The following is a 25,720-nucleotide window of genomic DNA, read 5'->3' on the forward strand; positions in this document are numbered from 1 at the left end:
GTTTTCTAGAAAAAATACTAGAAAAGCGCAGCAAATATCACAATATTGTCACTTATTTTGTTTTTATTTTGACCATGGTTTTACTTCAGTAACAGTACTGACGCAACGCATTTGTGACCTGTGTATTTATTATTTGTGATAAAAAGTATAAACTTAACGTTACCTGGTGTATAAAACACATCTGACAGTTTCCATAAACTCCCAAAACCTTTCCAACGCCACTCAAACGGTGGAGTTGGGCGATACCATCTCTACACAGACATAAGGGGTGAGATCACAGGGCAGAGGATAAAGGGGCGACTTCAACACATCAGGAGAGAGGGGTGTCCTGTTCTCTGTAACAAACCCTCACACGCGGCCAGCGGCATTTTCACAGCAGGGCTGACTGCTCGTGCGCGCGCATCTCGGAGATATGTTCATGAACAGCACGATCCCAGTCAATTTCCCCTGGAATATCTGAGTGCATTCCTAGTGAATTAAAGGTAAGATCGTGCTTGCATTTAGTGTAATTGCATGACTTGATCTATAGTATACTGAATACAAATATATAGGAAAGTCTGCTGTTTCCATCCTGATGTTCTCTGATCTCAGCACATCTCCTACGAAAACTATGACTGTATGTTTTAAAGACCTTTAAAGGCGTTTCGATAAAAGCAATCTCTCTAACTTCCACACTTACAACTAATGTAACTTTCTGATTTAAACATTTTATAATTTTAAGTCAACATCTCGACCATTTAAATGCATACTTATGAAATACAAAGAGAAAACAACTACAATGTTTTACAAATGTATTGTAATTAATAGGCACTGTAAATGTTTTGAAGAGTTAATGGCTATACTGTAGAGGATTGTATTAAATTTTTCATTCTGTTCATCATATTACATGCTGACAGTGCTAACCTGTTGCACAATAATGTTGTCCATAATGTGATTCAATTTATATCTGACTGCAGGGCTCTTTCTAAACTTTTTTTTTTAATAAATGATTATTTAAATAAAAGCTTTTTGTCTAATACAATTACAAATAGCGGCTAAAAGAATTGTGTATGTCTTCCTATTCTTATCCCATTTATAAGAAGTATACTCTGTTCATAATGTGAAAGAGTATGAAAGTTTGTAATGTAAACTCAGATTTTTTGGGTTTCCCTCAATTTCAAACTGTAGACAAAGCAAACATTTTATCTCTTCTCTCAAGGACAAACACTGCTGCTTGCTGCAATGAGTTTCCTAAAAATTTGGCTGTAAAAGCACCACCATTTGCTTTACAATACCGATTTAAATAAAAAGTATAGTGCATAGTAGAAAAAAAAAAAACATTCAGACACTAGAACAACATTTTGCCGCATGTGATTGTGTGCATCTAAAAAATAAAAAACTAACTTTTACTAATATCCATGTAGCAAAAGTGTAACAATATTAATGAGGGAAATTTAAAACTCACGGTGCAGTAAAGTTTGAGAGCTGAAACTGCAAATCAAGTGTGCTTACATTAGGAAAAATTACTGTTACTCCCTCACATTTGTCTGAATCTTCTTATATACTGCATTAAATTATTCTTTAGTAATGATGCAGTTGTATTGTGCTTTTAGAAAATTTATTCAAGTAGAACAGGTAGCATGTCTATTAGTTAGCCTGTTTGTTGATTCAGTGTTATGTTGATCCTCTTTGTAGTGTTCCACAAAATCCAACTCGATAACTTGAGAAAGCAAAAAAAGCATTAAGATTTTGTATGGATTTAATATAAAAATGCAATGAATGTCCACCCCTAATCTGTCAGTGGGGTGTAATCATACAAAACGCACTAATGAGATCTTACACACTCATTCGAATTAGCCACCATTTCACCAAAGTTACGAATTACCATGAGAGTGTTTCAAAAGCCAAAAACCACAGAGAAGAAAACAACCTAGGAGATAGCCTTTATTCCTCACAAGTCCTGTCACAAGAAAACAAAAGCCTTTTCAGGCTCCAAAAGTCCAAACTATTTGTCAAACTGAAGTAGTAATTATAGAAATCGGTAACAAGAGCCTCAGGTGTTGATCTGAACAAAGGGCATCTTGAAACTCAGAACGGACCACTTACTTCAGCTGTCAAGAGATGACTTATATCTGTTATTAAGACACTAGACAGCTTAGTTTTTTTATAATAGAGGATGTTTGGGCTCTGTGAAGCAATGTTCACAATGTTCAGAGCCAGAGTGGTATTTTCTGCACATATCACAGTTGACGCAGTTGACTTTGCAAAACTTGTTGGAAGTGTGGCTTATTTAGGACAGGTGGTCTGTGAATGTGACGCATCACTATGCTTTGAGATGTTATCTTCATTTTTATTCACAAATTATATGCCTGCTCCTGCTGAAAATGAACAAATTATTCCCGCAGTATCCTTAAGATTGGACAAAAAGACCTGTCTGAATGCAACTGGCCATCCTTGAAATGTGATCTCTCGCAGGAGTGCAGAGGTCAAAGGCTAAAGGTGATGAGAAGAATGGAGCAGTGCTATCTGACTGCCCTTCTCAGCCTCTTTGTGTCCATTGAGCCTCTAGCTGGACCATGCCTGAGCACATCAAAGCACTGCCCAAACATTGTTTGCCAGCCCTGACCTTTGGCCTGTTGCTATGCGGCAGGCTTCACGTAGAAGTGTGTGTGTGTGTGTGTGTGTGTGTGTGTGTGTGTGTGTGTGTGTGTGTGTGTGTGTGCGCCAGTAGAGAGACGCAGTGGGCAGAGGCGAAGCACAGACCTGCTGTGTCACCCACTCCCTGCTCAACAATAAGTTTCCTCTCTCATTTCCAGCTCTTCTTCTGGTCGTCTGCTCGGTTTTATTGTATGTGAGGAGCGTGGAATGACCCCAGCCCCCACTTACACATACAACTCCCAAGGCTAAAAGTCTTTAAAGCCATCCACCCCCTTCTTCCATCCTCTTTAGAGAAGGAAAAGTAGTGAAAGTAGCACTTTCTTTCTCTTTCAAAGCTTCAGATACCCATCTATATAGAGAGTCTGTCCAAATGTCTGTATTTTTATGTGTATCTCTTCACCTAGTAGAACTGTAGTATTCTGAAGAAGACTTTGTGGTTGTTAAAAAGTGAAATTTTGGACCTTTAAGAAAATTTGAGTAATATTTTCAGCAAAATACAGTTAAAATAGTAAATAAAATTATATATGTTTTTATACAATACCATTAATAATATGGCATCAGTAATATTTTTATTTATTAATATTTTAAAGTGTTTAATGCTAACCAATCCTGCATTTATTTGATTAAAATAATAATTGTGTACGGTAATAGTAATATCATAGTAAAAACTGTAATATTCTGAGATATTATTACAAATTAAAATAACGGCTTTGTGTTTTAATATATGTTAAATTGTAATTTATTCCTGTGATGGCAAAGCTGAATTTTCCTTGGTCTTTAGTGTTGCATGATCCTTCAGAAATCATTCCAATTTGCTGATTTGGTGCTCAAGAAACATTATCATTATTATCAATGTTGAAAACAGTTAATATTTTTCTAAACTGTGAAACAGTGTTTTCAGGATTCTTTGATCAGTAGAAGGTTCAAAAGAACAGTATTTATTTAAAATAGAAACCTTTTGTAACATAATGAATATTTTTACTGTCAATTTTTGATGTCCAGTTGTTGGCTTTTCTTAGGTCAGTAAACCTATTGGCATTTGGTGGAGCAATGTGACGTAAAATAGAGGGGACAAATGTGTCACAGTTGTGATATTTTCTAGCTTTCCACATTTGAAGTGTAGCGTAAAGGGGGTAAAAAAGATGTGTAGGTAGGTAAGACAGACAGAGAGAGAGATCATGGGATTGTAAGAGAGAAGGACATAAACAGAGACATAAAAGTTGGGTGATGTTATCCCGGGGGGGAGTCCGGGAAAGATGAAAGACCTCATCACCTCCCTGTAAGGAAGCTCTGTTTGGGAGGATGGGGCTGCTGAACATCCTCGCTGCTATCACGTCTTGCTCTTTTATCTCCTTGACTATCTGCAGAGCCTGTCTGTGTTAGCATTTGTTTATTTAACTGCCTATTCTCCCCCTCAGCACAAAATGCTAATGTTTTGGGTCATGGCAGGGCTCCTGCCAAGCTCAAAATCCCCAAACAAATCAAAAAAGGTTGGTGTTTTGCCATGGGACCCCAGAGATTCTGGCTAGCAATATTATGAGAGCACGTGAATTTCCCTTTCTGGTTATAAAAGTTTTATTGGTGGTAATGGTTGATGTTTATATGACATGTTGCTGGTCTTCTTCATTGTTTTAGGGTGTTACCGTGTTGTGAATTCCCAGTGTGTGGGACGAGGGGGAGAGAAGGAGCATATGGCAGAGAGCATTTAAAAGAGAGAGGATTATGTCCAAGGTGCCCTAGAGCTTTTTATCATTAGAGGCTTCAGTGTGCTGCCATTCACACGGTTGGGTGTTCTTTACCTACATATAAAATAAAAGCAGACGTTAAAGGAATAGTTCTTCCAAATTTGGAAATTCTGTCTTCACTCGTGCTGTTTCAAACCTGTAAGACTTTCTTTTCTTTATCGGAACACAAAAAACATATTGTGAAGCCTTTGCTGGTTGTCCTTTTTTATGCAGTTGCAATGAATCGGGACCAAAGCCAACTAATCCAATGTATTATATACTGATAATCTCTTCCTGTGAGCTGTTAACCATTGTGACTGAATCAAATCTGTGAACTGAGCTCATAGTAAACCACATTTACTGTTACTCTGCAAAATTTCAGACAAAATCCAATCGATTCTGTAGAAACTGGAGCTGTCAAACGATTATTTAAAAAAGTTTTCATTTACATAGTATATGTGTGTGTGCTGTGTGTATTTATCATGTATAGCCTATATAAATACACACACATATGTATATATTTCAGAAAAATATTTTATTAAATATTTTAAATATTACATATTTCTTAAAATATTTTACATATTTCCTAAATATATACTATGTGTGTATTTATACATAATATACACAGTACAAACACATATATTATGTAAACAAAAACTTTTATTTTGGATGCGATTAATCGCGATTAATCGTTTGACCGCACTAGTAGAAACCCACACATTTTGCGAGTTTCGCATATGGATGAAGAAGTTCCCCATGCAGATTTTGTTATTAATTTGGTCTCACATATTTTGCCTTGTTGACAAACAGCTGTTTGGTTTGAAAGTGACTTGTATTTGAGCAAAGCTTCGTGCATCACTACACTAATGACAGTGCCTGCAAAGTTTGAATGAAACTTCACTAATATGACTACACTTTTAGTAGACTGTATAAATCATTAGCACCAACTGTCTCTTTTATATGATCTACTTTGACTTACAATGCTTTTGGGAAAAGCATCCCAGATCAGTCTCTCAAACAAGTTTTGCGAACTGAATCAACTTAAAATAATAATGACGGCATAGCTATGTCTTGATTTTCCGTAACTTCTTCCAGTTTGTTCCTCACACAACGTTCGAATGAGTTAATCTATAAAAGGCATTATTCATCCTGTGAGCACAGCCTTTTCCAGTTCCTAACTTTGTTTATTGATGGAGGTAGGTCATTCTCGTTTGCTCGCTCTCTCTCTCCTCTCTCAGTCTGGGTCAGGACGCCCTGACATTGGATCATGGTGACTTTATGAGGTTGCAAATTGGACACCCTACAAAAATCCTCTATTTTTTCTTCCTCCGGGGAAACTGTTGTAAATGATTTGAGCTCGGTCTTGTTCTGTGGTGTAATCATATTTACTGACCATGGAGAGAGAGGTTGATTGTCTGATGAGTCACTGACATCAAATCAGATTATATGAGCTGACTTCAGGCTCCACAGTCAGAGTGGCATGTTTGTGTGCTGTCCGAATCACGTCCTCAAATAACCTTAAATAAGAGTAATAATAAAACTAAGTAGTAGCAATAATTTATTTTGTTAATTTTCAGTATGATTACTGTTTTTCTTTCCATTGGCCCCACAATGAAATATGATTAATTAACCTTTATGTTTTAATAATACATTTTTAGTAGTATCACTATCAGACAAATATATTCCTTTTATTTTATATACTTTTATTTACTTTCAAAAATTACCATTTATTATACATTTAATTTGTGTAATAAAATTTGACAGAAATAATGTACCTTTGACGTCTATAAACTTTTAATAGAGAATGCTTACAATACAGTGCAAAAACATCACTTATTTGTTGAGATTAAGTACATGAGAAGAACATTTGTGAATTAGCCATTTTAATTAGGCTAATTCACATTTCCTTTTACATTTTTCATAACGAATGAACTTCATTCTATTAAAGGTCATGGGGAATTCATATACAGGACACCTTCAGAGCACACGGTTTGAGGAGGTGCTGCACAACTCCATCGAGGCATCACTGCGCTCCAACACAGTGGTGCCCAGACCTGTGTTCACTCAGCTGTACCTGGAAGCAGAGCAAAGGCCTTACTCTCATGATGGTGAGCTTTTACTTTGCCTTCTGTGGTATCACACCTTCTGTATGAATTGCTTTTTTTGTTTTGAGTATCTTATATTTTAAATAATTGTTTACAGGTCGAGGAGATGAGGATGATGATGAAGAGGATGGCTCCGATTCAAACAGCCCTCCGATCCAATATCAGATGATGTCTCCGCCAGAGGGATCCTGTACTACAGATGGTGAGATCATATGAGCCATATGTAACAACAGATAAATATTGACTATTTTAGCTGTAAGTCAGCACATTTATAGCCAGAGTATGTGATTCGGTACGGTCATAAAGTCACTGTGCCTTGATACAAACTTGTGCATTTCAGGGTTCTGTCAGGCAGGCAAAGACCTTCGGCTCTCATCCATGGCCACCGAGTCTTTGGAAGTCCCTCCTGGGTTTCTGCTCGTCGGAGCGAAATCTCCCAGCATGCCTGATCATATTCTGGTGTGTGCGGTCGACCAGCGCTTTCTCCCTGATGAATGTGGACGTAACGCACTTTTAGGTAAGACACTCTGAGCCTGATGCACCAGTATTTTAATTCCCTGCATTGCAAAATAAAAATACAAATCAGAAAGAGAAGTATAAAATGGCAAAGCTCTGATTTGGGTCAGGATACCCCAACCTCAAGAGACCACATTTCCATGTGTCAGAGAGGCATTTGTGGGTCTTTAATTTGGGTTTCTATGACCCTCATATAAGCAGCTTGATAGATAGACAGACAGTTGCTAGATCATTCAGGATGATTACTAGATGATTGGTGGGTTGTTCTGGGGCGGTTACTAAATAGTTGTTACTAGTGTTGTTAAAAATATAGATTTTTCATTACTTAATGATACTAAACATCTAAAGATGGCTCCAGGCTTGATTCTCTGGTACATAATGTGTATTGCAACAGCCTCTTGCAACAAAAAAAGAGCAAAAGATCTAGAGAGAGAGGTAGAAATGGGAAAGCCCTAAGCATAGAGCCAGTTCTTGGGTCAGGGTACCCTAACCTCATGGGACCACATTTTCATTTGTCAGAGAGACATTTTAAGCTCTTTAATTTGGGTTTCTATGGACCTCAACTCCGCTCAGCACCCTCACCGCTGGTGATGGTTTGTGGCTATGGAAACTGAGTGCTTGGTCTTCAAGGAATGTAGACAACATCTGGGCCCTCAAAGACTTACATATAAGAGAGCAGATATTCACCGGATGTCTTGTCTGTTTTAGGTTTCTCAGGGAACTGCATGGGCTGCGGAGAGAAGGGCTTCCGCTACTTCACTGAGTTTGCCAATCACATCAACCTGAAGCTCACCACACAGCCTAAGAAGCAGAAGCACTTAAAGTACCACCTGCTCAGAAATGCACAGGGCATTCTAGTCAAGGGACCACCAATCTGCTGGAAAGGAATAGGTAAGATCGGTGGTGGGATATTGACAACTAGCGGCTAGCAGGAAGGTTAACTTGACCCTGTTCAGCATCCTGGGTCAGCCTGACCCATTCAGCAGCTCTTGCCTTCTCAGACTGACAGTCCAGATGGCCAGCACACTCCGTTTAGCTCACTGCTACCATGGAGACACGTCAACATTAGGCAGAAGAGCTTTGGCAGTGTATGCGCATATTTAGTGAGCATTATATGCTCCACAAAAGAAAATGATTCCAAATGATGAACAATCAAAATAACAGCCAAGTCAGAATCCACCTAAAGTGAGCATTTAAAGTGAAAGGCAACATAACTCCAGAATGTTTTTCATTAACTAATTATAACTTTTGTTGATGTGTTGTGGACACTAATATTGTTCAATTCATCATGATCGTTATTATATCATCTGGTGTAATGTGGCTCTTAAGTGTGATTTCTTTTAATGTCGGTCTATTTTTTTCAACTTAATTTATTTGCCAGGCAAAGCTTGCAGAGGGATTGTTAAACTGTGGTTTATGGATTTGTTCCTCATGTTATGTGCAGACAGCCGAATGAGACATGCAGTCTGCAATGCAGCTGCTGGACCAGAGGAACAATCCGGACATGGGCCCACTGACCTGCTTCCCAGTTCAGGACACACGGCCTTAAACACAATTAACCATTCAGGTAGGAAACACACAGTGTGTTAAGAATGGATGGAAAAGACATTAACTGTCTATCTTGTTTCTAAACTCTGAATGTCTGATGATTATTCACTTTTTTTCAAGTATAGAATCTATGATATATGATTATCCTGTCCCCATCACACAGATCTAAACACCCATCTCCATATATCTGAGGGTTCCCCTCCCTTAACCAATGGCAGTCATGTTCCTGGACCCCAGCAGCCTCCAGCACAGCCTGGAATAGTGGCCAATGGTCCTGGAAAGCCCACAGTAATAGGTAATCCTGCCCTCCAGCAGTCAGTCTCTAGGAGCTTTTGCACCACGTAGTTCCCAGAGAACCAGTTTATCGCTTGGGACGTTTTCCTGGTTGCCAGGATTCGCTGCCTGCTAAAATGTTTTTATCTGTGGAATTTACAGACATCAACAACCGGTGAATGGAGGACGCTGTGTTCAGAGTTGTTTTTGTTGCATGTCATGGGTTTCGTATGGAAATTAAATGTAAACGCACAATTTATGCAATTGAAAGAGCATACAATTCTCACTAAATCTCCTATAAAAACTTAGTGTTATCATCAAGGCTGAGAAAAGAACACAATGCTGCAGACAGCAGGTAAACATGGGTTTTCCATGTTCATGGAGTAAATATTTTTACATGGCTTTTTGAAAATGACGTATAGCTGGTGTTTTGTGCCCATTTGCCCAATCAGCATACACTTATGCCACTGGTACTGGTACTACTACCCTACTCTGAAACAAGAACTAAATTCGTCCCCCAAATGGAATTCCTAGAACTAAAACCATTCCTAGTTCCTGCAGTGCGAACACCAAAAACAGGAACTTTGGCCAAGAGTTCTAGGAACTTTGAAAAGGTTACTCCGGTGCGAAAGAGCCTACTATTAACTCAGTATTTATGTTTCAAGCTTGGATCAAAGAAAAAGGAAACCTAGATTTTTAAGGGGCTGTCCCTAAATGAATCCCCCCATCTAGACTTCACACCTCCAGTGAAAGAGAGCACCCCTTTTGAAATGTTGAAATGCTTTAAAAAGAGACAGCTGTATTGTCTAGACCCTTTCCTTCTCTTTTGTTGTTGGTGTCTGTCATCATTCAGCATTTGGGGCTGTAAAAGATCCCTCTTTTCTTTCAGCACTCTCTGACTATCACCTCCATAAAGTGCTGCTGTAAAGTCTCTTCCCTTCTCTCTCCTGCTCTCTGTCTGTGTTATAAAATGTGAGACTTCCTGATGCTTTGGTTTTCATTTGGACTTAACACATCTCCCTTTCTGTTCTGTTTCTCTTTGCATATCAAGGGACACAAGCACTCACATTTACAGTCTGGTTAATGTGTAACATAATAATCACTTCCTATGGCATGTGAATTTAGCAATGTATTTACATTCTGTTGTTTTGGGACTTACAATTAAGTAAGAAAAAATAAAAGTTTGTCAGGGTTAACTTTAAGCTTGGTAAAGACTCTTAAGTTTTACAGTGTTATAAAACAGAATGGATGGATGGATGTTCTCTGCAACTTTTCTGTTAATCCTGTTGAACAGTTGTGCTTCTTTTCAAGGCTCTATGGCGAATTCTGGGCCTCCTAAAAAGAGGCACAAGGGATGGTCCCCGGAATCCTCTGCTACCACAGAAGTCACCCCCAGACCTGCACCCAACAGCACAACCAATGGCACTAAATCAGGTAGACACTCATATGTCAGTGAACAGCAATATTTGGGCTACATTTGAGACAGTATTTTGGCTTCTACATTTACTGTTCTTACATTCTACTGTTAGATATTATATACTTTTGTAGGAATCATATTAGATTTTTCCCCCATTAAATTAGCAATTAGTGCTGATATATATAGGATTGAATACATTATGCACTATTATAAGGCCTTATGGATAGAAGGCTTAAGGCTAGAGAGAAAAAAACAAAAAAACATTTGAGGTTATAACCCAAAACCCCAGGGATTTCTACACCCCTGTATCTTGAGTGCCAAAAATGTGATGCGATCTGACTGCAGCACACGTTCTGCCAAAGAGGCCTTTATAATTACAGATATGTTTGCTTTTCATCAAACCTGAACAGAATGTGCTTCTGATTTTCTCTGGAGAACACTGAGCAAACACTCAAAAAAGCAGCATTATTTAGAAATAATGGGTGACTCATCAGCACTTATAATAGCAAGTGTTACTTAAGACAGTGGTTCCCATTGGTACCTTTTGTGCCCAGCATACTTATTTGCTAATGTCAGATTGATATGAAATTCAACCCAATGCCAATTTATTGTTTTGTTGTTTTAATGTAAATATTTTATATTGTATTCATTATTATTTATTTTATTCATAATAAATGTAATTTAATTTGTAGGAAATAGGTACTGTAATATCAGTTTCTCTTTCATTTTTTTTTTTTTTTTTTGGCACAGTTTTGCCATGTTTGCATATTAAATTGCATTTTAAGGTGCGTGTTTTGACAATTCTGTCTCCTACCCAAAGCAGATCAGGTTGCTTTAAATAGTTCGGAAAAGAGTGGAAAGAAAGCAGCACATGTTTGCAGACTGAACAGCAGCTACAGTTATGGTTTTCCAAATGATGGGAGTTATTTAAAAAAAAGTACCTGTATCTTGTAACCATGTTATTTTGAGCTTTTGACCATGTATTGAATCATTTACATTTACATTTAGTCATTTAGCAGACGCTTTTATCCAAAGTGACTTACAAATAAGGACAATGGAAGCAATCAAAATCAACAAAAGAGCAATGATATACAAGTGCTATAACAAGTCTCAGTTAGCTTATTGAATGAATAAAATAATAAATTAAAAGAATAGAATGCAAAAAGCTTAGAAAAACTAGTTTATTTTTTTTCTTTGTAAGAAAACAAGCAGTTATTAAATGAAAAGAGTACAAGTCTAAAAGGTCAGGCAGGTCATTCCACCAGGAGGGAACATTTAATTTAAAAGTCTGTGAAAGTGATTTTGAGCCTCTTTGTGATGGCACAATAAAACAACGTTCACTTGCAGAAAGCAAGCTTGTAGAGGACACATAAGTCAGAAGTAATGAATTTTGGTAAAGGGGTGCAGAGCCAGTGGTGGTTTTGCAGGCAAATTCTTTCGTTTTGCAGGTGTATTCTTTTCAGCTCATTAAAAATTGATTTTGCTGCTGCTTCTGAATTAATTGTAAAGGTTTGATAGAATTGGCTGGAAGACCTGCCAAGAGAGCATCGTAATAGTCCAGCCTGGACAGAACAACAGCTTGAACAAGGAGTTGTGCAGCATGTTCCAAAAGAAAGGGCTTGATCTTCTTGATGTTGAAAAAAGCAAATCTGCAGGACCAGGCAGTTTAAGCAATGTAGTCGGAGAAAGTCAAAACTCCTTGGTTTTTGAAGGAGTTATGGATGATATGCCTTGCTGGATGGTGAAATTGCGATGAAGATGGGTTTGATGGAACCACAAGCTGTTCTGTCTTGGCAAGGTTGAGCTGAAGGTGATGGTCCTAATCAAAGGAAATGATCACTGATCAGCAGTTTGGAGCATCCCTAGATATTAAAGTTTTTTTCTTGCAATAAAGCCTTTTTTAGCCTCAAAACATGTACTGTAATATTGCATCCAGATTAGGAATCACGGAACTAAGAGATGTAGTATTGTGATTGCTTTTAGGGACTGTGGATGGCTACTTACTAATATATCAGCTTTAATAATGTATCTGGGGATGTGTTTGTCCTCAGCGGATAGTGGGGCATCTGGGTGTTTGTCGATTGGGTCCTCGCCACCCCTTGCTCCTGGGGAGTCTGTCACAGTGCCTGATCACCTGCTCTATACTTGTGGATTACGACCGGTCATTTTTAAAGGTAAAAACTCAACATTGTTTTGTTCTTGCGATCTGTTTTTCACCAATGACAAAGATATGCATTTTTCAGACTCTATTTACAATAATGCCAGTTTCTGTAATGATATTTTTTTAAAATTACATTGTGAAATAAAAATTAATTACACTTTGTGTGCTTTAAATATTGAAAATGTTTATAGATTTTTAGAAATAACAAAAAAACATATAGGATCGACCTAGACACGTAAACAATTTTTAGTTTTCTGTGTGTTGTATCTGTTTTGTCTACTGTGGAACGTGAAATGTACCCGATAGCGGTTCCCACCACTTTATCTTGGGCCAGCTGTTCAGCTAGACTGTGTTTGTGTGTGTGTTTTTGTCTGTAGGACACGGGACACTGCCACATTTGTGTGGGAACCTCGGGGATGTGCTGGTGAGTGGCCTGCTGCAGAAATGCTATCGCAATTCCCAGAACCTCCCACGAGTCTACGAGCAGTACGGCACCGCTCCCATTCAGCCCATCTCCACTGAGATGCTCATCCTGCTGACTGTCTACTATCTAGTGCAGCTCGGTGAGAACTATAGTATTTCATGCACCTTCCACACAGTCTGTTTAAGCCCAACAGTAAACATTTTGAAGCCAGAGAACTCGATTATGATGAGTCACTTCTTAAAATATAAAGGCGGCTATATTTCCATGTAAAAAGATCAATTTGTACTGTTTGAGCAAAATATAAAGCACATAAATATCATAAAGATGTTGTTTCCTAAATTAAATAACTGCCCTTTTTATTGTCACAGTGCACTTAAACAATAGCACTTGAATAAAATATGAAATAATATTAACTTTTTAAACTTTGCTTTATGCACAATAGTTGCTTGCATCAGTGTTGTTAAATATTAGATTAACATTTTCCTGTTTTATTTTAGTTAGTTGCCAAGGTAACAAGGTTTGTTTGATGTAATAAAATGATAAACTAAAACTGAAATAAATATAAATGAAAGCTAAATAGAAAAAGAAAAAAATGCTCAAAATTACTAAATCTAAACTACAATGAACCAAATAAAAAAATGGAAAATATACAAATAAAAGCTAATTGAGTGTGAAAAAATAAATTATAACTAAATTAATTACTGTAATTAAAAAAACACGGGCTAACAATTTAAAACTACAGTAAACAAAATAATAAAGAATTTTTATTTTTTTAAGAAAGGAAAGCAAAGCAGTACAAATATTTAAATTCAGTGTTAAACATTATCACATTTAACATATTTAAAATCTGAAGTTTAAAACTTTAACCATAACACTGTTCAAAAAACTTAAATATAAAAGAAAAAAAAATAAAGAATTAATACATTTATGGCCCTCTTAGCACCCCCCTTGAGGCTACCCCGGGACCGTATATCTAAAATATAATATTTTATTATTTTGTAACCGTGATTTCTTATTTTACATTATATACTGTAAATGACTCCTTAATATTAAATGTGTCTGTACAGTATGTGTAAGTGCATTTTCCTATGATGTTTCAAAAGCACCTGACCAGGCTCCTCTGATGGAAGACTTGGAGCAGATCTTCATGCGTTCCTGGCGCGAGTCCCACCTGACGGAGATCCGGCAGTATCAGCAGACGCATGCACAGTTTCCACCTCCTCTCCCCTGCCTCGCACAGCCCCTCACTCCCTCTCAGCTCCCATGGCTGGCCAAACTGGCCACCAGCTCATGCGGGGAAGGAGTTCTGGTGCTGGACACGGCGCCCTCTCTAGCTGAAGCGCTGGAGGACACCTTCCACAGACTAGTAGAAGGCAGACTGAACAAGACCAATTATGTGGTGATCATCTGCATGAACAGGAGCCAGGAAATAGAGTCATGTGTGGTGGTGACCGGTATGTGGGTTATAAATGTAATACTAAAAGGGATGCTTTTTATGCTTTTAGACTATAGATGCACAATATATCAGTATCATATTGGCTGTATCATATTATAGATATGCATATTAGCTATTTATTTGTGCATGTTCAATGTTATCTAATAGCACTGTTATATGTATAATTAAATTGTAAATTATTATCATTTTTTTTTAAATAATAACAAAGCTTTACATTAAAATTTGGTAAATGTGCTTAACATTATAGCATTCAACTTATTTCCTATCTTAATTATATCACTTTAACTTTGAAAATGCTAAAAATAAATTTTATTTTGATTTATTTACACAAAATATTATACATTTATAGTTTTCAAGTTTTAACATTGAAAATGTATTTATCTGTTTTGCCCATAATTTTAATAACCATGTGCAATAATCATGTCGATCCAAAATGTAAACTGAAATTTAATTAAAATTTTACGATATCCACGTTATCACACAGGGAAGCACCAGACTCGTGCTTTAGCTGAGAGTCTCCTCTCTCCCAGTGATTGTGTGAGAGAGATCGTCCATGAACTGTCTTCTGGGATGGCAGCAGAGTTAGGATCCTATTTCAGTTCCCTGGGTCCAGGTAAGGCTTCTGGTTTCATACATGGATCTCACTGCTGTGGTTTCCCCATACAGAGTTTAAGTGCATTTCTATACCACTTATCAGATGGAGATGTGGAGGCCTTGCTGGAGCAAGCCAGTCCTGAGAACAATGCCCAGTATTCTAGCATAGAACCATCAGGAGACAGTCCTAAAGCCAAGTGTGCGGGTGAGACTGACTTGTGCTTGGAAGTATCCAAGTATGAAGTTCATGAGATGTATACATTGAGCATAAGGTGTGTTGACACTTCATATTTCTCAATAGAATACTATGTAGAGTGGCACGAGATCCGGCCCATACAGCTTGCCGTGGCTCGGAAGCTGCTCTCGCATGTTTGTGCCATCGCTGATTCCAGCACACAGAACCTGGACCTCGGTTCCTTCGACAAGGTTGAGTTCTTAATCTGCGTTCCGCCTTCAGAGGTCACTTTTCATCAAGTCGTCCTTCACCTGTGGAACTCAGGTAGAGCACTGCTACTCAATACCCATGAGACTCTACTACACCCTTAAGCCCCATTCACACCAAGAACGATAACTATAAAGATAACGCTAAAACAAAAAGTTTACTTGTTTTTAATATCATCAAGAAAACTTAAGTAAAGTTTAAATAAGTAAACTAAACTCAGTCTCCTATTAGAATACCTGTAAGTGTACTATTTCTTGGAAGTAAATTGTCCCACATAGTTTACAGAAGTATAATTTTAAGTGTAACAGTTGTAAACCATGTTTTTGTACTGATACTGTTACAATTATTCAGTTTTAGTCCACTTTTTAGTTTACGAAAGTAAACTTTGAAGTATACTCTCAGTAAACGACTAGGTAGTTTTTATAACGCAGTTATAATAGTTATGTGTGTGTGTGTGTGTGTACTTTACATATAAAGCTAGTATACTAAATTATATAATATTTTTTATTTAATTGTCCCAAAAGTATCTTTAAATACAAGTTGGGCCAGATGTACTTATTGTATTTCCGCACTGTATGGCGCACTTGAAAGCCTTTAATTTACTAAAAAAAAACGACAGTGCGCCTTATAATCCGGAGCACCTTATTTATGGATCAAGGTTTAGTTGACATTCCCTTTAGCACAGCTCCATCTACTGGATACATAACGCAAACACAGTCAAACGTTTGACTGCAGTATCTTCTATTCTATTCTAAAGCAATCCGGTGCGCCCTGTATATGAAAACAGTTCTAAAATAGGCCATTCATTGAAGGTGCGCCTTATAGTGCAGAAAATATAGTAAACTTTTCAGTATATGTGAAATAGAGTACATACAATATATGACAGAATAAGGCAAGGATGCTTAAGTATAATAAGTATATCCCTGATAAATATAAAATCTACTCTGTCATTAATCTACATTTTGTTTTAAAAAAAAAGCCCAAAAGTACACAGTTCCCCATTTTGACATATTTCCCTTTTTAAAAGAAAGTTGAAGGTCTTGTCCGTTACATATTGCAGATAGATCTCACTTCCTGCTTTGTATTTGCAGGGGTGTTACGGGAGTTAGGACTGGACCAAGACTGCCTGTCGGTGAAGGAGGCTGAGCAGTACGTGGTAAAACTGAACCAGAGCGCAGTGGGAAAAATCAACAGCCTCATTCAGAAATCTAAGATGAACCCCTACACGCTCTTCATACTCGTGCACGATCACGCACACTGGGACATCAGCAGGTATGTCTCCTATGATTCTCTTTTAAGCCTCTTCTTTGCTTGGCTGTTGGTGGAACAATCTCTGTGTCTTTTTTCTTGTGACAGTGGGCAGTGCAGTGGAGGAGACTCCAGTCTAGGACTAGTGGACGGTCTGTTGAACTGCAGGCAGATTCGAGAAGCTCCCAACATCCTGACGCTCCACGTGACTTCATTCCCCTTCACCTTGCAGACTCAGTACACACGAATCAGCCCTTACAATGAAATCCACTGGCCTTCTGGATTCAACAATGTAAGAATACCACATACTAACTGTTTAAACCAGCTCCATTGCGGTTAACCATGACTAATAATTTTACATTTTGTCCATTTGTTTTTTCACACCTAGGATGTGGATCTTTATCACGAGAAGACAAAGTACTTTGGTGTGTCCGAGCTGCTGGAGACGACCCGCTCTGGAAGTGGCCTTCCTCTGCTACGATATGACAGTTCATTTGAGAGCATGGCTGCTGCTCTGGAAGAGAGGTTTGTTTTCAGTAAAGATCCCAAACTTTGGCCTTGTTCCTTCTCTTTGTATGAAGCTTTAGCAGCTTGACAAATCTCTTTATGTGGTCTCAGGTTCCCGAAACTACACAGTGCAGTGATTCGCACCCATGTGCTGATCCAGCATTACTCTCTGGCCCTGATGGCAACAGCGGGCGGCCAGGCTTTACAGGCTCTGCAGAAGCACATCTCAGTGGAGACGCTGGAGATGGTGCAGTGCCTTCTCAACACATCCCAGCGGTGTCCCAGCCATCACGGTCACATGCTGCTCCTGAGGATCCCCTCCCCAGCTCTCGCTGCCTTCGCTCACCAGCGCCTCTGCCATGTCCGCAACAGACTCGGCCTTCACAAGCAGTTTGAGGTCATCCTGGGGGATCCATGCTCTGCTCTCACTGTAGGAAAACACTTCTTGGACCAGCTGAGGGTATTTCATTTTAATCTTTTTTTTTTTTTTTTTTCAATAAATAAAATTTGTTCTTGTGTCCATATTCTACTTTATATCCCTAAATCATAGATCATTTTGCTTTTTATATGGCTCCAGGTATGGCTGAAAATCTTGGACCCAGACTGGGCTCCTCTGACATATCTAGAGCTGGAGGCTTTACCTTGTATCCTCATCTTAACCGGCATGGATCCTCTTGGAGAGTCTTTACCCAGGTAAAACACTCACAGGAACTAAGTTGTTGACTTGAATAAGCTTGATGTAAAACGTTTGTTATTTTTTTAGACAACATTACAGGCATCCAGCGCTTTTATTGCATTTCATGTAATTAAAACTACTTAAGAGTAGTTTCCTAGAAATGATTCATCAATCATTAAATTAGCAAGCTATAAAAGGCCCACTTTGTTAGTCCAAATAATGGTTTTGGGAAATTGCACAGGTCTGCTAAACTTCAGAAAAATTGTTACCTGTTGCAATTTTACTCAAATAGGTTGTGCTGTTTTAGTTTAGTTTAGTTTAGAGGTTATTTGACAGAGTTTTATTATATTCAAAAAGTCATAAAAATGAATACAGCTTTAAATATTTTTTATATAATATAATATTATAAAATATTTATAAATGTCTGTAAAATATACAATTTTGCTCTTATGCAGAGCAATAATGTATAATAAAACATGCTTGCAAGCTTTAGTAGTTCAGTTTTTTTAATGTCATTTTTTTTTAAACAAGATCATTCATTTAGTATGTTAGTATGAATGGTTCATTAGTAAATCAATCTGAATCCAAATGAATCATTCATACATTTAATAATCACAAATGATTAGAAATGGAAAATTCATGGAAATTCTATGGTCAAATAGAGTCTTAGCAAAAGAGTAGTTCTTAAAACAACAGCTTTACTCTGATGGTTTATACTCAGGCCTCCTGTGTGGTTCCTCTGTCCTCAGGTCTCTGAAGTACTGTGACCTGCGTGTTATCAGCTGCTGGTCTCTGCAGCGCACCACTCTCGAGCAGGAGCTGGGGTTGGCCGCGTACCTGCTGAAGACCAAACAAGATGCCCAGCTCGGGCCGCACGCACGCTGTGACCTGTCTGAGAGTGACCCGGAAAAACTCAGCAGCACTGACAACGAGGATGAGGAGGTTGTAGTGGATGGTCAGTATTGCAAAACCAGAAAATATGAAGAATTGACTAAACTGAGAATAAAGCTTTTTATTTTAAATATATAGGAAATGATTTGGTATATGTAAAAACTAAATTGGACGAACATTGACATGATGAAGGCACACCATAACTGCCCCAAACCTTCAGACAGCCAGAGAAAAAGACTCAAGCTATTAGTCAGCTCAGTCTCATGCCATCTGAGTTTTAACACAGTCTTCAAAACAGCTTTTGGGAGGAAGAGGATTCACTCCCGAGAATGCAGCATCTTCTTGTTATCCTTCAACACCTCGTGTAAGGAAGTAAGAGGAAATGGAGTGACTACTGTTTCATCCTTTGGGAGACATTTCCAAAAATATGTCCATAATTGTTTAAAAATGACTTCAAATTAAAATGAAGGATAACTTTCAACAAGCTTTGTATTGTTTCATTGCCTGTAGTATATGTTAATGAAGTATGTATATTCTTTCTCCACGTTACCTGCCCCATGTTTATTTGTCGGCAGAAGTTGTCCTTTAATTGTAACACTGGGCTGTTAGTTAAAATCATGCCTTACAAAAGTGCCTGTAATTCTTGGACCAAATGTAAGTTGTAGCATCATTCTTTCAATTTCAAACCATTTTTTTCTGTTTATAACTGGTATACTGAATAAATAAAACTGATATCCTGAGTGGAGTGCCTAAATTTGCTTTGATGCTTATAAAGCATGTGAAACAGGTCTGTTTTGGGATTTAGGATAAGATAAGATTCCTGAAACTGGTGAATTCAAAGGTCGTACACACTTACATACTTCTCTCGCACTGACCTTATCTCTCTGGTGGTCTATAGTAAACAACGATCTCCCTAAACTGGGTAACCAGGCCTCCCCAGCTGGCTCTCAGCACCCTCAGTCTGACTGGACTCCTTTGGATCCAGACAAGCAGCCCAACCAGAGGCGGCAGTCCAAGTCCACCTCATCCGGCTCTTCGTCCACACAGGCCTCTCCTCTACGGCGGAGCTGCTCCTGGGCGCGCAATCTCAGCCGCCCTCCAGTGGTGCTGCTGCCTAAAGCCATCTACGACCTCATCACCACAGTGGATTCCAGTGGCCTGCCCAAGTCCACTTCCTTCCTCCCTCACTCTGCGGTAGAGTGGGTCAGCTCCTTTAGACCCCTCCTCAGCAAAATGATGACCTGCACCGAGCAGTCGCTTTACTATCGCCAGTGGACGGTCCCCAAACCCCACCACATGGACAGCAGCAACCGAGCTGAAGGCCGCACCGATAACTTCCACCCACGAAAGCTGCTGCTAAGTGGGCCACCTCAGGTAAACAAGCACCTGAAACACTGGATGCTACTGTCAGTATTTGGCTGCTAGGTTCAAATGGAATTTGTTATGTGTGTCCAGGTGGGGAAGACTGGGGCATATCTGCAGTTTCTGGGTATTCTCTCTCGCATGCTGATCAGGCTGATGGAGGTGGACATCTACGATGAGGAGGACATCAACTGCAGTAAGTATTATATTATATCGCAAATGTTGTAATATGATGTCATATGTTAACACTTTAGGCACTAATTTTTATTGCTAGCTAGTTGCTTATTAGCTTGCATATTACTAGCAAATTGGCTGTTTATTAGTACTTATAAAGCATGTATTAATGCCTTATTCTGCATGGCCATAGTTTAATGGTATAGTAGTAATCCTTCCCCATACCTAAGCTACCTTACTATTAATAAGCAGCCAATTAGGAATTTATTGAGCCAAAGGTTTTAGTTAATAATGACAATTGTTCCCCAAACTAAAGTGTTAGCTGATACGTCTAAAGTGTACCAAATATTCAGTCAGTTAAATTAGCACATATTGGTCTTCTGTTGGACTCATAAGTTTCATTTCTTCAGGAGTCTTGCTACACTAGCGCTGTATCAGTGAACTGATTAATACCTTTTTCTCCAGACTGCGAGAAAGATTTGGTGCGTTATCATCAGCCCATTGCATTGTGGCCCAATACAGACACTTTACAAGGGATGCCCTTTGATTACACCATCCATGATCCTAAATACGAGGACATCAGCACTGTCTACTCACCAGACTTCACTCCAAATTCAAATGGTGAGACCATCAAGTCGATCACATAGGGTTTAGTTGAGCCCTACTATAGTAGTTCTGGCTATTTTAATAGGCTAGTATAATTGAAATGGTTTGTTTATTTCTTTAATGCTTTAGATGGAAACTCCAGAAGGCATGAAGATGTGTATCTACACAGGCGAACGGCACGGATAAAACTCTCTAAATATGCAGCTTACAACACATACCATCATTGTGAGCAGTGTCACCAGTATATGGGTTTCAATCCGCAGTATCAGGTGAGCCCTAATACAGTTTATTACACAGCGCTCTTGAATGCTTGAATCTGGTCACTGGTACCATTGAGATTCTGATCCATAGACTAATCTATATTATTATGTGTGTGTTTTGGTCTGACTGTATTTTGTAGTCCACCCTGCATGCCTTTACCTTCTCTCACCTTCTACTGGGAGAGGAAATCCAGCTCTACTTCATCATTCCCAAATCCAAGGAGCATCACTTCTCCTTCAGCCAATCAGGAGGCCAGTTGGAGAGTATGAGACTGCCCCTCACTTCCGATTGGGTACAAACCAGCAGTCAACTAGTAGAGGCAAAATGTGCCATGAGTACATGATAGAAATTACATGTTCACTGAATAGTTTTAATATACAGCTACTGTCTTCTTTTTAAATAAGCTTGATAACTGATGCCAGATTTGATGTTTACAGAATCCTGATGCCATCAAAAGCCCAATATTCACGCCCACCACTGGTCGCCATGAGCACGGCTTGTTTAATCTGTATCATGCCATGGAAGGAGCCGCTCACCTGCACATTCTAGTGATTAAAGAGTACGAGATGGCCGTCTACAAGAAATACTGGCCCAACCATATAATGCTTGTCCTACCCACTATCTTCAATGGAGCTGGAATAGGTAACCATCAGGAGATTATCATATTGATCTATTGATGCTGATGTCAGTGAGGTCTTTAATAAAGTTGCCTTCTCTCCCACATACTCAGGAGCAGCTCATTTTCTGATTAAAGAGCTGTCTTATCATAACCTGGAGTTAGAGCGGAGCCGGAGAGTGGAGCATGGCAGTCGGCCACAAGACGTCTGGCCCTTCATCATCCTCGCAGATGATTCTTGTGTAATGTGGAACAGTGTTGACGTTGATCCAAAAAGGTGCTTCATTTTGTGATTTCATTTATTTACAATTAGATGTATCCAGTCCTCATAAAACACTGAGATTGGTCAAGAAATATAGGAACAGAATTTCAATATTGGTCCATCACTTTTTGTCTATGTATGTTTTTCAGCGGTACCGCAGGGACAGAAAGAAATGTGTCCTTGAAACAGGTTCTTCAGCACATGGAGTCTTCTCCAGATATTGCTCAATATGGCTTATGCGGGATGAGGAAGTGGTCCAGTCGTGGAGGTGGGGCCGGACAGCAAAAAGAGCCCTTCTCGCGTGGACACCTACACGACTTCCTGCTACTCAACGTGGACCTCACACAGAATGTGCAGTACAACCAGAACCGGTGAGTTTCTAGAAGGTCCAGCTACTTTGGTTGTCACTTCCTCCATTATTGTCCAAGTATATTAACATCTCACTCTCTCCACAATAGTTTCACATGTGATGATGTGGACTTCAACCTGCGTGCCCACAGTGCAGGCCTCCTCATCTGCAGGTTTAACAGCTTCAGCGTGATGAAGAAGCAGATCGCCATTGGTGGATATGAGACCTTCATCATCAAGACCAAGGCAAGCTTCTAATCAACATCCAAAACTGTACTGATGTCTTACTTTATAGATCTGTAATATCAATCATATTCCGTGCAACTACTATAATAATGGTTCTTATAAATTCTCCACAGATGACTGATGTCCCCACCACAATCCAGCCTACTCAGTACATCTGTGCTCCAGACAGCAAGCACCTGTTCCTGGCCACCCCAGCTCAGCTACTGCTGGAGAAATACCTCCAGCACACCAGCCATCACCTCTTCCCCCTCAGCGCCCAAAACTACAGCCACCCCGTCCTCTCTGTCGATTGCTACCTGAACCTCGGCCCAGAGGTACTTCTACAGACCATTAATAGCTTAAAACATTCCAGAGTAAAGTGATGTAGGTTTGGACAATTGGAGTTCTCAATTGGAAATCTCAATTGCAATTAAATAGATGCACTGCATGTTTCAGAGAATCGCAAAACTCCATCTGTGCATGTGCTGGTATGGATGGCTTCAGATGTGCATATGGGAAAGCAATGTGGCATATAAACCCACTGTTGTCAACAAAGGTGAAGCTGTTAAAGCAGTTTTCTGCCTAAATAAAAGCTGGTTTAATGTTTGACAAATTAAGAATTAGGACTATAATTGTTGTCGATGTATTGTAAAATAAAATTATAACATTTCTACTTAATTGTTTGTCTGTTTGTTTTTTACTGTGAAATATAACAATAGTAAAAAAAAATACTTTTTATATTATTATTATTATTATTATTATTATAGAATCATATTGATTTTGGGCTAAATTTTGCAGCCCTATTATATTTTTAAATTGCATTTGAAATCATAGTCACAGTTTATTTAACTAATTAATTTTTTTTAGTTAAATTAAGTTTTGAGACCATGTGTGTGTCTGTGTGTGCGTGTGTCTGTGTGTTTTCCCAAATCTTGCAGCCCTGAATTGGTGGAACTAGATGGTAATATCATGGTTCTTACCTCTTGTATCGCCACGGTGTGATCTATCCTCCATAGTTTGACATGAAATAGTATTTTTGTTTTGTTGTCTGTTCCCAGGTGACTGTTTGTTTTGTCAGCTCCAGACCTCACTCTGTTAACTTCAGCACTACTGGGCTGCTCTTCAGTGGCCTCCTCTTATACTTCTGTGATTCCTTTGTGACTCCTGGATTCCTTAAAAAGTTCCAGTTCCTGAAAGGTAAAGACCAGGGAGATAAATAATATATCCATCAATCTGTCTAAAAATGATCCTCTGTTTAATAAGTATTTGCCCTTTTTTTTTTGCTCCAGGAGCCACTCTGTGTGTGATCGGTCCTAACCGCAGCTCTCTGCGTCAGACTGTAGTTCGTCTGGAACTGGAGGAGGAGTGGAGGTTTCGTCTCAGCGATGAGTTTCAGACCGCCAATGCCAAAGAGGACCAGCCTCTCTTTTTCCTCACAGGAAAACACATATGACAAGTCAATCACAACTGTCCTGTCTGTATATAACATACGCTCTGTATATAATGCACTGGATGTGCTGTAAATCTACTGCTTGCTTGCTGTTGTTGTTGTTTCTCTCTCTCTCTCTCTCTCTCTCTCTCTCTCTCTCTCTCTCTCTCTCTAAGATCATACAGGAAATGTATAAGATTAGATTATTGTATTACATATAGATGCACCATCAAAACCAGATTTACTCACATCTTTGTTTAAAATGTATTTATTTACTGTGACCTTTCTGTTTTTATTTTTTACGGTGTGGTGTTTTAATAGTTTTTTTCTGTCACCGCCGGATCTTTTAACGTAAGCTTAATGCACAGTTATGAAGTGTTAAAAGAACAATTTGAAGTATTTTGTAGAAAAGAGTATTTTTGTAGCTGTGTTTGGCGTGTTTTGTGATGAGGGCGTAATGTCATTAAAGTACTTATGTCTTACTGTATGTCTGTCCTTATGTTACACATTTCAAATCTCTAGTCTCCGCTGTACCACTGTATGAACACTAGAGAGCAATCACAATCACGTTTTTACCGCCTGAAGGAAAGTATAAATCTATTCAACCATTTCAACACATCTTCTCAGCATCATACTCATACTCAGGATGGGAGCATTATCCTGCTTATCATGCATAACATGTCCTCAAGGCATGTTATGTAACAGTTAACAGCATGTACCATTCGTCATTCTGTTAATAAGGGATCAATGTGTCACTCAAAATGTTTACAGCAACCACTGCATGTGTCACGTTTCTGTGTAATCCCACACCATCCCCAAACACGACTGCAACTTGCAGTTAAATTCATCGGTGTCACTCTTAGGATTACATATCATTCAATCATAAATCATTTGGAAATCAATCCACGATAGGTTGCTGAGTACACTCAATCTTTGAGCTAAAATACAGCATATTTGTGCTAGCCATTTGTCATATTCAGCCATTCAAATGTAACTCAGCTTCTTAAGAGCACACACACAGTCTGTCATCGGTACTGTATGAATGTTTATGTCATCTTCTCTGAAGCAAGTGGAAACAGTGTGTTGCAAGTGTACATTCTGGCCATCTCTGGTGGGGTAAGGGTCAGTCAGCAACATCATAACCCGCCCCTCCTGAAATGACATGTGACATGATCTGACACATGGTCTTTAACTTTTTTGTGTGTTAAAATATAAAAATCCATTATAATTATATATTTTTCATCAAAATTCAGAACTTATAAATAAACTTAAACCAGTTCAATATTTGGTTGTTGTATGAAAATAATTGACTTACACTTAATTTACTTACACAAACTACAACAATTTTGTCCATATTCAAGTTTTTATTTCTTCAAATGTTAGTGGGAATGGTTAGTGTGAACAGTGAAGATCATGCTCAGTCAAATATAAATCTACCACAGGCACGAGGTAGCACAAAAGCACAGTTCTGATATTCAGATTAACATGATTTCAAGTGTAGTAGTGTTTCATACTACAGTTCAATACATGAGAAGTTAATACTTAGTAACTTAGGTTTTAAATAATAAATTGCTACAACACTTCAAAGTCAAAGCAGAAATCATCTGTCGCCTGTCTCAGAGCAACACAGAATAGTTGCACTGTTACATGAATGAATCATTGTTTGGAACGAATTGTTTTAATGAATGATTCAATGAATCCCCTCTCTCAGAGCGGGCCTGACCGCTTGAAGCTCTTCATGCCAGGCCTCTCAAGTTTCGCCTGTGGACACCATTCCAAGAAAACACTTGGTAAAATTAGTATACAAAAACACCTTCA

The 25,720-nt window shown here is 38.7% G+C and overlaps 1 protein-coding gene across 2 annotated transcripts; it reads left to right on the forward strand.

Annotated features, from left to right (window-relative positions):
• The first annotated feature begins 347 nt into the window (after positions 1-347).
• greb1 (growth regulating estrogen receptor binding 1) lies at positions 348-24,384 on the forward strand. Of its 2 annotated transcripts, XM_026286141.1 has the most exons (32): positions 348-482; positions 6,310-6,469; positions 6,564-6,668; positions 6,807-6,983; positions 7,691-7,873; positions 8,427-8,549; positions 8,694-8,825; positions 10,115-10,237; positions 12,272-12,394; positions 12,759-12,944; positions 13,909-14,259; positions 14,746-14,874; positions 14,959-15,060; positions 15,157-15,354; positions 16,389-16,569; positions 16,654-16,837; positions 16,934-17,070; positions 17,164-17,512; positions 17,630-17,745; positions 18,478-18,683; positions 19,518-19,993; positions 20,075-20,177; positions 20,621-20,776; positions 20,891-21,030; positions 21,162-21,314; positions 21,460-21,664; positions 21,753-21,915; positions 22,050-22,271; positions 22,359-22,494; positions 22,608-22,808; positions 23,532-23,670; positions 23,763-24,383. In XM_026286141.1, exons 2-32 carry the CDS (start codon positions 6,313-6,315, stop codon positions 23,924-23,926), a joined length of 5,520 nt encoding a protein of 1,839 aa, XP_026141926.1. In that variant the 5' UTR covers positions 348-482; positions 6,310-6,312; the 3' UTR covers positions 23,927-24,383. The 2 variants fall into 2 exon arrangements, with proteins under 2 accessions (XP_026141926.1, XP_026141925.1); XM_026286140.1 differs by having other exon boundaries at positions 14,959-15,354; positions 23,763-24,384.
• Positions 24,385-25,720: the final 1,336 nt, after the last annotated feature.

This window comes from Carassius auratus, chromosome 17 (assembly GCF_003368295.1).
Source record: "Carassius auratus strain Wakin chromosome 17, ASM336829v1, whole genome shotgun sequence".
Classification (NCBI taxonomy): domain Eukaryota; kingdom Metazoa; phylum Chordata; class Actinopteri; order Cypriniformes; family Cyprinidae; genus Carassius; species Carassius auratus.

Coding starts and splice junctions, on each gene's coding strand:
- greb1 (XM_026286140.1), top strand. CDS start 6,313: ATGGGGAATTCATATACAGGACACCTTCAGAGCACACGGTTTGAGGAG. Junction 15,355..16,388: donor CCTTCACCTGTGGAACTCAG/GTAGAGCACTGC, acceptor TTGTATTTGCAG/GGGTGTTACGGGAGTTAGGA. Junction 20,777..20,890: donor CTTCACTCCAAATTCAAATG/GTGAGACCATCA, acceptor TTAATGCTTTAG/ATGGAAACTCCAGAAGGCAT.